At 51.6% G+C, this 13566-nt stretch overlaps 1 protein-coding gene across 4 annotated transcripts in view; it reads right to left on the bottom strand.

Annotated features, from left to right (window-relative positions):
* Positions 1–3651: 3651 nt before the first annotated feature.
* WWP2 (WW domain containing E3 ubiquitin protein ligase 2) overlaps positions 3652–13566 on the bottom strand; it is a 176344-nt gene continuing 166429 nt past the window's right edge. For 3 of the 4 annotated variants that reach the window (XM_028534760.2, XM_028534762.2, XM_036012112.1), the window contains exons 14-24: positions 13154–13229; positions 12810–12881; positions 12505–12593; positions 10446–10605; positions 8992–9125; positions 8522–8662; positions 7732–7852; positions 7292–7396; positions 6279–6375; positions 6038–6110; positions 3653–5537 (exon numbers count right to left, since the gene is read on the bottom strand). In XM_028534760.2, the coding sequence (XP_028390561.1) occupies positions 5438–5537; positions 6038–6110; positions 6279–6375; positions 7292–7396; positions 7732–7852; positions 8522–8662; positions 8992–9125; positions 10446–10605; positions 12505–12593; positions 12810–12881; positions 13154–13229 (1168 nt within the window). In that variant the 3' untranslated portion in view covers positions 3653–5437. Of the gene's footprint in view, positions 5538–6037; positions 6111–6278; positions 6376–7291; positions 7397–7731; positions 7853–8521; positions 8663–8991; positions 9126–10445; positions 10606–12504; positions 12594–12809; positions 12882–13153; positions 13230–13566 lie in introns of all 4 variants that reach the window. The other variant, XM_036012113.1, reaches the window with a different exon arrangement.

Here is a 13566-nt window from a genome sequence, read left to right as displayed (position 1 = left end):
GCTCCAGGCTGGGGGGCCAACAGAGCAGAAGGCTGGGGGAAGCAACCGCTGAAAAGAGTGAGAAGTCAACGGTGGCTGGGAATCTGAGCACCTCAGCTCATTCCTGCTGCTTATTCCCGGGAAGCCTACACGCAGGTGTACCTGTCGCAGGTACAATCTACTCCTCGGGCAGGAACAGAGGATTCACCTCTGGAAAAACTGATCACCCCAAAGACCCCTGAACAGTGACATTTAGGGCCCCAGTATCAAAAGACTCATTTGCCACCTAATCCCCTTATACCAAACGCCAGCAGGCAAAATACAGAGACAAAAACTTTGAGTAAGGAATTTTCTTTCACTCCTTCTCCATCTGCCTAATAGTTTTGCAGCTGCCTCTTCCTCCTGTCCTGAGGGACATCCATTCTCGATCCTGACCTGTGAACAGCAGCCTGACAGCCTGGCCAGGGGTGACCTAGGAACATCACAGATCCAGGCCAAAATCACTGGGGTCTCTTGGCTCAATGAGTTTGTGCCTCCTTAGGTCTCTGTGTTTCTCAAAACCATAGCCCAGTGCACAGCAGCACGTGTGGTTTTGTTTGCTGCTTGGCCTCTTTCATGAAACAGGAGGGAGCCACAGGCTGGTGCCCATCCCCAGTCTATAAGGGACACATTCAGACCGCTCACCCCCCAGCAGCTGAACTCCCACCCACTACCATCAGGCTCAGGTGCGGCAGGCCCACAGCTTCCATCTTGCTCAGTTTTTTGCATTTAGTTCTGTTTATGACCCATGGAATCCTTTATCCTGTTTTCAAATCAGCCTTCTTGCTTTTCTTCTTACATTCTGTGGGTCTTTATACGTGTTTGGAGCAGAGAGGTTGATCAAATGATGAATTCACGGTGCCATACTGATAGAACCCGCCTTGTTTCCTAATACTATTTTACACCCAAGAAACAGGGCTCCTGGTGGAGGAGCTGATTCTGTGTTCGGGGTGTCCAACTGGCGGCCTGCAGGCTCCATGCGGCTCAGGATGGCTATGAATGTGGCCCAACACAAAATTGTAAATTTACTTAAAACCGTTTTTTTTGCTCATCAGTTTTTGTTAGTGTTTGTGTATTAAATGTGTGTTCCAAGACAACTCTTTTTCACATGTGGCCCAGAGATGCCAAAAAACTGGACACCCCTGAGAGAGCATCAAAGATATCCAGTGGGATGACAAACAGAATCAAATGGTAACAAGCTTCGAAAAGAGAACAGTGATTATTGCCACTGGAACTAGCTCACTGGGAGCTGGGCCTTGAGTCCACATTGATGCGCAGAGTACAGATAACAGACAAGAACCAATGAGAAGTCACATGCTCTGGCAGGAGTCCGTTGAGGGTGCCCGACTCGTGCTGTGTGGGCCACAACAAAGCAGGCTTGACTGTGTGCTTGCACCAACCTCAGCCTCAGAGGGACCAAGATAAAATGGTATTGAAAACTGGATTCGAGAGGTAGACTGTAGGAAAATGAACCAAGTTTACAACTTTGGGCACTGACTCAATTTTCTTCCCCAAGATGAGGCCGGGGCCTCGTTGATGCTGAGTTTGGCTCAAGAACCAGGACAGCCTGCTATTTATAAGCATTCCTCTAAATGAAAGCAGAGAGATCATTAGGGGAAGTTTTCCTAGAAGGGGAAAGTGAGCCCTGATATCAAAGGACAGTGGGGAAGCTGGAACTGAGCTTTCCAGACCCAGTGAGATTTCACCTTATGTAGCTTTACTGGCACCTGGGAGACCCACGAGAGACCTTGGGTAACAAAGGGAGACATATCTGGTCTTCATTTTTGGCTAATTACATCAGGAACTTATTACAATGTGCAGGGGTATGGGTACTCTCTGCCAACTGGTTTCACTTGAAGCACTTCAGAGTAAGAAAAAAAGTGGACATAATAACAGCAAAGAAAAGTAATTAGAGCCTCCAGGGTGAAAGAGCTTATGGGGAAGAGATAATTATCGGACTTTAACTAATTAGCTCTGGAGTAGGCAGTATTTATATGATCATAGTCATATAAATGTTCTTGCTGCTTTTTCAAATAAACCTCCAAAAAAAAGTACAGATTTCATTATGGTTATGGAGTAATGTAAATGTTAAAACAAAAAACAAAAAATGATCATGTAAAAGGACGGAAGTCCAGAGTCAGGAGATGGAAAAGGGAACAGAGAGGGGAGACGGGGCGCTCACAAATTCAGTCACCCACTGGGGTGCCAAGGGGTCCTGCCCTAAGGCTGGTAAAACAAGAACCTTTTGAAGAGCAACTGGGTAGAATCTACTAGAATTTTTAAAGTATGTCTTGAAGGACCCAGAAGAAACCAGCAAACAATAGTTGCCTCTAGAAGGTGATCAGAGTGGTTGAGGAACAAGAGTATGGAGGGGTAGGGGGGGCTTTCACTGAAGGCCCCTTCTATTTTTTTTCAATTTTAAACCTTCTTAAAATTTTTAAGTAAAAAATGAAGGCATATCATCAACAGCCCAACTTCCAAGACAACTGCCCCCTCCCAGGAGAGCAGCATCAGTGCCCAAGACCTGCCCGAGGGCACACAAAGAAACTCTGCAGCCACCAGCAAACTGATGGACACACCACAGCGCCTGGGAGGACACAGGCGGGGTTATCAGAGAACCACCACAGTACAGAATGTCACGCAGTGAAGAATCAATTACAGATAGGTATGTGGACAAACATGGAAAGGTCTCCCTAATAGCTCATTTAATGAGGCAAGTGAGTTGTGCAACATACAAGAGCTCATTTTTGGTCTATTTAAAAATTATATGTATATATGACTTGCATATGCACATAAAATAGTTTGGAAGGACCACAGCAAACTGAACAGCAGTTACCCATAGTGATAAGAGTGAGGAGTCATTTGAATTTATTATGAGGCATCTGTATAGCACGTGGGCTTTAGTCAACATTGTTCTCAAAGGATGGCGTCACCCTGTCAAGTGGAAAAGGCTCTGGATCTGGGCAGCAGGGTAGTGAACTCAGCTGAGAGGAAGGACCTCCTCTAAACACCTCTGCCTCCCTTTAGGAGCACAATCAGGCCAAGACTTGATCCATGACAAAGTCACTTTTGTGTCAAATACATCGAGACCCAGCAGCATGGTAACCTGTCCCATCTGAACTCTTAAGGACTTAGAAAGTAGACGGCGAGCCCTCGAGCGACCAGGAACTCAGGATCAGTCATGCTATTGTATGGAACCTGAGACACACCTGGGATGTTCCTTGAGTAAACGACTGTGAGTAAAACAAGAACCTTTTGAAGGGCAACTGGGTAGAATCTACTGGAATTTCCTTGAGTAAACAGACTCCGGACTTGGTTTCCGGAGTCTGTTCAACATGCAGCCTTATCTATTGGGTGTTCTGGTCCCACAGCAACTGCTCAGAGAAACCCAGGCCTGTCAGGGGAGGCTGAGGACGCCAAAAGGGAACTGACCAAGGGCTGAAGCCAGTGATCCCTGGACCAGGTCTCAGCCACCCATTAAAACTGTGGCTGTCTTGGTTAATGACGTACATTCTTCTCCAAACCAGCAAAGTGATGGACCTTCCACCCCAGTCTGGACCTGGAGTGTCCATGGGGCTCAGAGGCCTGTCACCTCAGACAGTGATTCTGGAGACAACACGCCACCACCACCCACAGCTGTTAACTGTTTATTGCACAGGAACATGGCAATGCCGTGGCAAGAGGCATTACAAAACAATCCAATGACCAACCCAGAGCTACCGAAGGACATTCTGTAGACACCTGTTATATACACATATGTACACACATGCGCACATGAACATACTCTGAACACACATGAGCCCAAGGCTTTCCAACTGTGCACAGCAGCTCACACCCTAACCCCTGACGTGGCGAGACACTGCAGGGAAGCACAGCAAACAACTCCAGGGGAGAAAAAGGGCTCAGCTGCAGTGAGCTGAGCCACTCAAATCGGCACACCCAACACAGTGGACATGGGCAGTCCCTCCTTGGGCCAGGGGGAAGGACGAGGATCTGGGAATACAAAACGATCCTCTCAAGGCCCATGACTGGTCTGAGGGCCTGCCTGGGGTCCCAGGAAGCTGGAGCTAGTCTGCAGCTAGTGCTCAGCACTAGAACCCTGGGGGGATGGATTGGAGAGTTTAGGACAATTGCCGCTCTAGCATCCCAGAGGAGTGTGTTCACCCCAAAGATATCAATACATGGCAGAATGTCCACGACGGAGCCCCACGGGGGCTCCAGAAATCAAGGCAGATGTGTGCAGTTGCTCAGGGCCCTCCAGCTGGCTTCCCAGAGCATTGTTTCCTGTGTGCAGGCAAATCCTCACTTCTACACAGACTGAACACGCGCTGGGGTGGTGGGGGTGCTCTTCATTCTCAACAGGGGACTAACGGACCCACGTGGAGGTCTAGAGCCTGAGTGACTACGTCTGGCAAAGGGAGTTCTTCTCTCTCAAAGGCAGCAAGGTTGGGTGGTCTGGGTCTGGGCACCACCCCTTCCCTGTTTGTCAAGGCTCAGGGATGAGGCTGCTGTGACGTCGACCTGCCTGAGCTCACAGAACTGCTAAGCTGGTTCCAAAGAGGAGCAGCTGTTTGGGAAATTCTTGGACTAACGGTGCTAAGTCCCCCAAGTCTCAGCAACACCTGGTGCACCAGCTCCTTGACAGAACGTGACAGCAGCATACCAGCAACAAAACACAAAGCAACCCTACACACAAAATGCTTCAAGTTTATGTAAAGGGAAAAGAAAGTCTGACTTGCTGTTTCCATCCCACTGACATCCAAGCAGCTGGCACACCCCTTTGCTGGCTGGGAAGAGTGAACTGGCCAGCCCTGAGTAGACAGAGGGGCCTGCTGCTCCACCCCTGTGGCTAGAGCCCGCTAGGGAAGGAAGCAAGACAGTCTTGATCCAGAGCTCTGGGTGTGGGAAACGCTCCTCTCTCTCAGACCTTCATTTTGTACAGGCCACTGGGAAAGTTCTATCGAAACAGAACCTCTTATACTGGCAAAGACCCTAGGCCTTCTCAACCCAGAGAGCCACCCCGAGTGGCCAGTCTCCTCCTCACCTCGCTAGCCCAGGGGCCAGGGCTTGTGCTGCAGCCCTTCAGCAGGGGCTTGCACACACATACACGTGTCTACAGTTGTCCTCAGGGGAGAAGGAGTGTGAGCTCTGCAGAGGGTCAGCCCTCCAAACTGCAGCGGGTGGTGGGGCTAAGGCGACTAAGGGGCTTTATTCCAGACTGCCACCAGTGGGTAGGACGGAGGAGGGGGCAGGCCCTCTTGAGGTTGGGCTCTGCTGCCATCAACCTGATGACACTGTGGTCCCACGCAGGGCTACCATCCGCAGGGGCCTCCCAGGGGCTGCAGCCAGCAGCCTCTCAGGCAGGGAGGACTCATGACTACATGTGTGCTGGGGGGGACACAGGAGGGCACAGCCTCAGCTACTCCTGTCCAAAGCCCTCAGTCTCCTCGATGGCGTACAGCAGCTTCTCTTTCAGCTGCTCATAGCTCTTGTATGGTGGGAGATCCAGACGGTTGAAACTGTTGAGAGAGGGCACGATACAGTCAGCGTGGAAGGTCAGGGAAGGTCAGGGCTGCTGGCCAAGGAGGTCAAGAGCATTCACGTGACTGTGGCTCGACCACAGTACCAACCAGCTGGTGAGATGCTAGAACAGGGACTTCAAGGACCCTGCTCTGTTGGGCCTTAATGCCTCAGGTTCCTGGACCACAGAGAGGTTAGGAGGGAGGACAGGCAGCTGGGAAAATGGGGAACTGCGCAAGAGGACACTTGGCGCAGCAGTCTTTGCCTACTGAAACAACAGCGTTCCAGGATTTAATACCTGGTGTGACCGTCGGAGTGCACACCTGCTGCTACAACTCCCAAAAGATCAGAGGCCCTCCTCTCCCACCCAACACCCCAGGGCCATGCAAAAAGTTGCCGGAGTCAGGGCCCCAAAGTCACCCTGTCCACTGGGCTGCCCTTAGGGGATCATCACATCTGTGAGGTTCCAGCCACATCCCAGTAAAACCAGCAGGCTCACCAGGTGTGGCTTCTGGGCAGCCAGGTTTCCTTGCCAACCTTGTCGATGCAAAACTTCTGTGGTCCATTGCTACCTATTATCCAAAGAAAAATGCACCTTATACAACAGGCGTGATCCTTCCTAGGCAGGACCCTCTTGCCCCTCCCACTGACTTGCTTCCAGGGAGACACTAGATCCTACCCTCCCTGTGAGCTGCCCTCACCCCCACCCAGGGGTGCCAGCATGGCAAGGGAAGACACACCAATGAGTTCGGCAAATCCCCCGACAGGCAGGCGGCAGGTCCCTGTAACAAACTGCAGTAGCCGGATGCTTTTCTCGTTGTCCATCTCCTTCACCACCTGCAACTCCAAAAGTCAAGGCAGTCAGGCGACGCCACTGGCCCAGCTCTTTACCCTGTCCTGTAACTCTCCCACACCTCTGCTCTTTGGGGCTGAGATCACAAAGGCTGGGATGGACAGAGTGACAGCTACCAACTGGGAAAACCCCAAAGCTACTCCAAGAGGCTGTGTCTACAGAACATTTCCACAGTCCATGGGCTGTCTCTCTGTCTCAGGAACAACTCGAGCCAGGTATTCTCTTCCCTTTCAAGTTCTACTTTAAAAAATAAACTAAAAATGGGAGTGACTACTTAATGGCTACAGCTTTTTATTCGGCAGGGCAGAGACAAACTGTTCTGGAATTAGTCTGATGGCTGCACAATACTGTGAAAAGCCACTGAATTGTATACCTTAAAATGCTTAACAAGGTGAATTTATGGTATGTGAATTTCACCTATGCCAAAAATATCACATATAGTTATTCTCTGCTTGTGTATTTGCTGTGCTTGATAATGACAACAAGACCTACATATATAAAAGAACCAATTCACTATATCCAGGATAACGAGCTCATTCAGTTTCTCTGAATCCAAGCACATGCTTTCCCATTCCACCTGCCTTGAAGGAAACTATGTAACCTATGGGAACGTTCCTTCCTGTGTGCGGGCACCCTGTCGCACACCGGCCTTCAGAGCTGACCCTCTGCCCCCCGACCACCGACACTCCTGTCAAATGCACTGGGCACGGCCCAGCTGCAACAACGCCACTGTCCCAAAACTGGGTTTCTCATCTCCTTTTGCAAGTTGGCAGGGGGTGGGGGGCAGCGAGGTAAGGGTCAAAGATGGGGGAGGCGATAACACAACAAGGATCCTTGGGCTTGAGTGTAAGCAGATCTCATTTCCTCCGGTGGGCTGCAATAACAGCTGGCAGGACACACCTGCCAGAACCACTGGATCTGCTTGCTGTTCTTGGTGTAGTGCCGGTAGATGGTATTCTTCTGCCAGTCATTTATGTCTATCTCCTGCATGCCGCACAGCATCAGCTGCAGGGGAAAGGGTATCAGCCACTCAATGCCGGGCCCTCCCCACCCATGTCTCTCCAGCTTACCAGCAGATGCAACCACCCCAAACACTGTCAACTATTTCTGCTGGCCATTTTAATCACATGGATGACACAAATCTTGAACATGGACCCCCTCACACCAGGGCCCAGGGAGGGGTGGGTGTGAGGACCTAAATCAAAGTTATTCCCCTGCTTCTGCCGTCCTCGGGAGTGTGGAGTTTTACTGGGTGTTTCCACGGGTACGCAGTGAAGCTATCAAAGGGCAGAATCGCCCCAGAGGCAGGGGTTCAGGGTCCCGACAACCTTAGCTCTCACCTCCAGCTCTTTCTCATCAAAGTAGCGCAACCACTCCAGGGGGACCACCTCATTGAAGCCGTCCAGGAAGGCTTTGGTCTGCTCTTCCACGCCCCGGGTGAAACGCCAGTCGGTCAGTAGCCTAAAAACAAAGGCTGGCTGTCAGTGGAGCCTGAGACGCACTGCCCAGGAGCAGCTCAGGACCTGCCATGAGGCTGGTGTCACCAGGCAGCAAGGAATGGGCTGACTCGACTTCCGGTGCCGCGAGGAGCGGCTGCTGCTGGCCCCAGAGCAGAAACTCTTAAACCTCGCAGCAACCCAGAGTTACGTGGGTCTTTGAAATCACCACCACCTCCTCCTCCTTATACTGTCACCAACTGAACGTCAGACGTGTGGATGTTAACAGACTGAACCAAGAGACCTGAAGAATGTGCACACAGGTGAATATGTGCATACACACACGTGAGAGAGGAGATCAAGCACACAGGACACAGAAATCCTTCCAGTTAGGGGAAAGAAAAGAAAGATGTCGCCGTTTCATGACTCTTCAGAGAAATTCAGCCCTGCAGTCATGAAGTCCACGTGGGAAAAAGAGAGCGAACGGGGCTGTAAAAGGGCTTTGGGCTCTGGCTCCCCCAGCTCTGGGCAGTGCGACCAGCCACGGGCAGCCAACTGAAGCCCACGCAAAAAGGGGGGGTTTTGCAATCCCTGGTGACCTATGGGCCACACATGGGGCCTGGCTGAAGAGGGTGCCCAGAAACAGCTGGCCATGTCTCTGTTCCACCCCGGTCTCCCCAGCACCGAGACTCACATGATGTACTCCTCCTTGTTCTCCTCAGTTACTCGGATGTTCTCACCGCCTTCCTTCAGCTCGTGGGTTGTCACTTTGCCCAAAATCTCCATGTCCTGGATGAAGTACAGCTCTAGGCCACACTCCTCCAGGTTGTTCTCTCTGGGGACACGAGAGCACAAGAGGGAAGATGTCTGTCTTAAAAGGGTCTCCCCTGGATCCTGCGCCACCTCTGTTTTAGTGCCCATGGGACATGAAGACACATAGGCGACCAGGACTCCGGGGCAGCGGCACGGCCCGCTCCCTGATGCGAGGAGAGAATTCCAAAGCTGCCCTAAGGAGGACCGAGAAGCTGTGCACCTCCACAAGCACTTACAGAGTGTAGGTAAGAGCTCACAGGGCACTACAGCAGAGTAAATAAAGGCCATGGGTACTTACCTGGCCACCAGAGATCCCTCTCCTCCCAACATGGGGCATGCAAGGGAACTCACTTGATCCAGATGATAGAATTATAGAATTCAGGGTCAATGGACTCCAGGTCTTTCAGGGTTGGTCTCTTGTTGAGCATCCGCTTGTAGAAAGGGAGGGTGAAGCCTGTGTCAATGAACTTTCCATGGTACAGAGCCTGTGGAAGGAAGACACACCAAAGAGGTTTGGTGTTCCCAGGGGCAGGCTCTAGGACGCTCTGTGTCAAAGCCTGGTTACTACTGCCAGCTGCCCTCCATCCTGGGGAGCACCTTGGCATTCAGCTACCCCAGGGGCCCAAAGGGAAGGTCTGGGAAATAAGCAACACTCTTTGTCCTGACTAGAACCCTGGGGACAGACGGTTTTCTCACCTACAGACCACAGGGATGGAGCAGAGCTGGCCCACTCAGGAACCCACCTCCAGGCCTGCTGCCTGCCCAGCACACCTGCCTGCCGGCTCCCTGCTCTAGCAAAGATGTGCCCCACACTCACAGAGAAGACTTGGTCAGCCCAGCGCCTGGTGGCAGCCCTGACTCACTGACACTCAGAGCTGGGCAGCATAGGCAGCCAAAAATAATGCAGACGCCGCTGACAGCGAGCACTGGCGAGCCAGTGGTGAGTAATAGTCTAGAGTTTTACTGGCCTGTTCTGTCGGCTGCTAGACCTGGGAAAATTTTGCCTACTTCCTGAGCCCAACACCTTGGCCAAAAACTTCCAGACCCGGGAAGGGACATATTTAGTCATGGGCTCTTGGGCCCTGGGTCCTCCTGAAAGGGGAACAGGACAAAGGAAAGTTAGAAGTGAAACGTCTCAAACTACCAAATATGGCAGTGGCACTGTGGCTCCCATGGGCTCCTGTCCTCAGTCCTGGTTCTCCACACTCAGGAGATACACAACAGGATGCATGTGATGTGACCCCTTCCCTACTCACATTATGTTCCTATTTCCAGATAAATACAGATAACGTGTGAAACTCCCCCTTCCCGACTTCACCCAGCTCCTGACAAATGCCTCCCACATCGTCCGCCAACTGGTCTGGGAGGGCTCTGTTTTAAGCTACTGCAGATTCCAAATCCCCCGACAGAGGCCTGAGTGCCACAGTAGGACACTCCCAATTGCCCCCACCCTGTGACAGACAGTGGCACCCCCAAGAGATGGGCAGCAGGTGGGCAGTTATACTAGTGCTCAGCCCCGTCACCCCAACACCCTCAACGGAACACCCGTGAATGTTAAGTGAAGCCCATGACTCGGGGGCCATGGCTTTTTGCTCGACAAGTTCTCCACAAATCCACATGCAGAAAACCTCGCCAGGCCCCTGCATGGGCACTGAGAGAACTCTGAACTATCTCCAGAACCCTCTAGCTTTTTGCATTTTTAGTTAGGAGTTCTGTGAGGATAAGGGTGGGACTGCTATTGGTGTTGTAGGTCCTGGCCTCCTTGGCTGTCACACCCCTGGAGAACACACGGCAATGAATCTTACCATGGCAATGAATCTGCCAATAAAGCGGAAGTAGGTGAGGTGGTCGGGGTTGATGGAGGAGGCGGGGTTGATCTGCAGGCAGTAATTGTTCTTCCCAGCGTATTCAAATAAACAATACATGGGGTTGAGCACCTCGTGGGACAGGAGGAAAAACCACTCTCTGTGAGAGAAGGGAGAAAAAACAGGACCAATGGACCCTTCCCTGCACACCCGCATTGGAGGTGCCGCTCTCCTCTGCCGTCCTCTTTCAGCTATTTTGGAAACTCATGTACTGGGGAGTCTACCTCCCCAGGGATCAGCCCCGGGGCTAACCTGCATTAACAGCTGGTCAGGGAACAGGGTGGGGCCAGAGCTAGGGCGAAGGAGGACGACAATCACACTTGATGATGACACTCAGGAAAGTGAGCGTGCCTGGGTGCGTGTCAGCTCCCAGGAGGTGGGTTCGTTGCAGGACTTTACATCTGACATCCAGAACATCTTAATGGCAAAGGGGCTCCTTGTACCCTGGGGCCACCATGCACAGTTATGTAGGCTGTGCACTACATAAGGGTACTATGGTAAAATATCACAGATTTGCACATTTATTGTAATAATTTTCCTGCAACTAGCAGCCAAGCTGTTTTTTCCTGATAAAGCCAGAATATTGTGAGCATTTTCCAACATGGAAGTGTCTTGACAAAGGGCATCTTTTTCTAAATCTTCCAAAGGTACTGTATAAATAGCAGCCACCCTGCTTCCACCCTACCTGAACAGGCAGCATAATATGAATGAATATATGGTAATACATTCCTAACTCCTGATGCATGAACTCTGTAACCCATGCAGTCTGTAGATTATAAACCTCACTCCTGCTGCAGGTGCCTACCTCCCTTGCACTCTGCCCTTCCCTCACCCCAGACCTCATTACCAGACCTTTTCTCATACTTCCGCAGATTCATCTGAACCAACACCCACGCCTTTGCATCTCTTTGCACCCTAGGAACAAGCCCCCAACCAGAATTCAGAGTCCTTTTGGGCTTCACTTAAACCAGCAGGGGGACATCCCAACGGGGCCAGTCCCTGGCTGCTGGGCTGTTTGTGGCCAGGCAGACGAGGAGTCCTTCGATGCAGAGGGTGCCCCGGTATCCTGTCCGTGGTTCTACCCTGTGGTAGAACAGCATGACGTAACCTACCATAGGGTAAAACCACTGGCAGGACACAGAGAGACAGACACACACAGGGCGGGAGCCACACCAGAAGCCCACCAAGCAGAGCCTGGAGAGGAGGTCACCACAGTCACCATGGGAGAAAGAGCCATCGATCCACCAGGGCCAACACAGAGAGCTAAGCCACCAACGAACAGAGGGCCAGCAGTGAGTTAACCCAACACCAAGCAAGACGTCCCCACTCCGTGAGAGGTGAGTGAGCTGAGCGACCACCACAGTATAAGATACGCGTTCTCTCTGCCGGGGGCCCTTCAGCTCCATCGTCCAAGGCAACGTTTTGCCAGAGTCTGTAACTTTTGTAGGGAGACTGTGGTGAGGGCAAGACAATGCTTTGGTCTCTTTGGAGGGTTGTGCCAGCTGTTTGAATTTTATTGACCCTGTGCCCATGACATGCAGCTGAGTACCGATCAAGGCCTTTTGGACTGTGACACAGCATATACCTGTCAGGTGCACACCAAGATGCTCAACGTAACATGCTCCAGCTGCCTTAAGACTAGGAGTAGCCCAGAGCTGATTTTAATAAACAACCACATGGCACCAATATTTAGCCACTACCCACGGTGCAGCCAGACTGGTTATTAAAGTATAAAAACAATGACATATTGGTTGGTAAAAGAGCCATTGTCCTGGGCCCTTCCCCCGGAGCGCCCAGCCTCCCCATAACCCAGTAACTACAGGGTTAGTGCCCAGCCCAGTAGGGGACCCTGGGACACTGCTCTGATACCATTTGAACTGGCCATACCGGTGCCCGCTCCCGAAGAAGCATAAGAGCACTGGCAATTAATCTGAGCAAGGAGGAGGCAGCTTTCTGGCCACGTGCCCAGTAGCCTGGAGAAGTGGGGTGCCAAGCTCACCTGGCAATTCCCCCGTAGTCCAGGCCCTCCTCGCCACGCATGATGATGTAGAGCCGGCGGCGCAGGTCATAGGGCTTCATGTTCATGATCTGGGGAGACACAGCATTGTGGCCAGCCTGCCACTCTGCCTTCCATGGCAGGCTGAGGGGGCTCCAGGGTCTGCTTTTTGGTGGACAGCGCTCCCCAAGGCCCAGGTCTTGGACACTCTGCTGTGTGGGTTCAGCAGGCCACATAACAGAAGATGGGGTGACGGCAGGAAGCCTTTTGTCTGCCTCTGGTCTAAGACAACACAATTATTTTCTAACCTGTTGGAAAGAATCCTCAAAAAGTGTCTGCCTGGAAACGCTGATCTTCACGTGGCTGGGGAGGGCATTTGACTGAAAAGAAAGGAAAAAAAACCTTGATTCAGACCTCAGGAGGTAATTATTCAGTCTGGTCTCCTCTATCCTGGGCTGACAGAAGAGCTTGGTTCCTAGACATATGAACGGGCTTCCTGGAGACAACACCCAACAATTGCTCGGGGTTAGACAGGGGCCTTCCCCCACCTGACCAGACAGCAGTCTGGTTGAGAAATTTCTGGGCTGAGAAATCGTGCTGAAATAACCCTGCGACCCCAACCTGCAGGGGAGGGCCCGGCGCCAGAACTTACATGGCAGAGGAAACGGAATTGGTGATACTTCCACCGAAAACTTCGATCATAGGCACCCGGGGAACCTTGCTTCGTCCTGGGAAGAGCAAAGATGATCTGGAATCTGTGTGATTTCTCAAAAATTAGCAAGGTGCCTGTTAGCCCTTCAGAAAGGTGGTGTTATATTACAGACCAGTAAGGTAAGGAATGAAAGAAAGGAGGTGACTGCCATTAAAATCTTTGGCAGATTTAAGAAGTAAAAAGAAAAACTAGAAACAAAGCCAGAATCTTGCTTTGAGAGACAGACAGACAGGCAGGCAGACAGACAGACAGACACCGAGAGACCACTGGTGTTATTCTGAATAAATAAATAGGGTGGCCCCTTCCCTCCCCAGCCCTGCTAACCTGGCATGGAAATTGGCCACTAGAGGGCA

This window comes from Phyllostomus discolor, chromosome 12, assembly GCF_004126475.2.
Source record: "Phyllostomus discolor isolate MPI-MPIP mPhyDis1 chromosome 12, mPhyDis1.pri.v3, whole genome shotgun sequence".
Classification (NCBI taxonomy): domain Eukaryota; kingdom Metazoa; phylum Chordata; class Mammalia; order Chiroptera; family Phyllostomidae; genus Phyllostomus; species Phyllostomus discolor.
The sequence above is the reverse complement of the archived record's forward strand: the minus strand, read 5'-3'. Positions and strand labels throughout refer to the sequence as shown.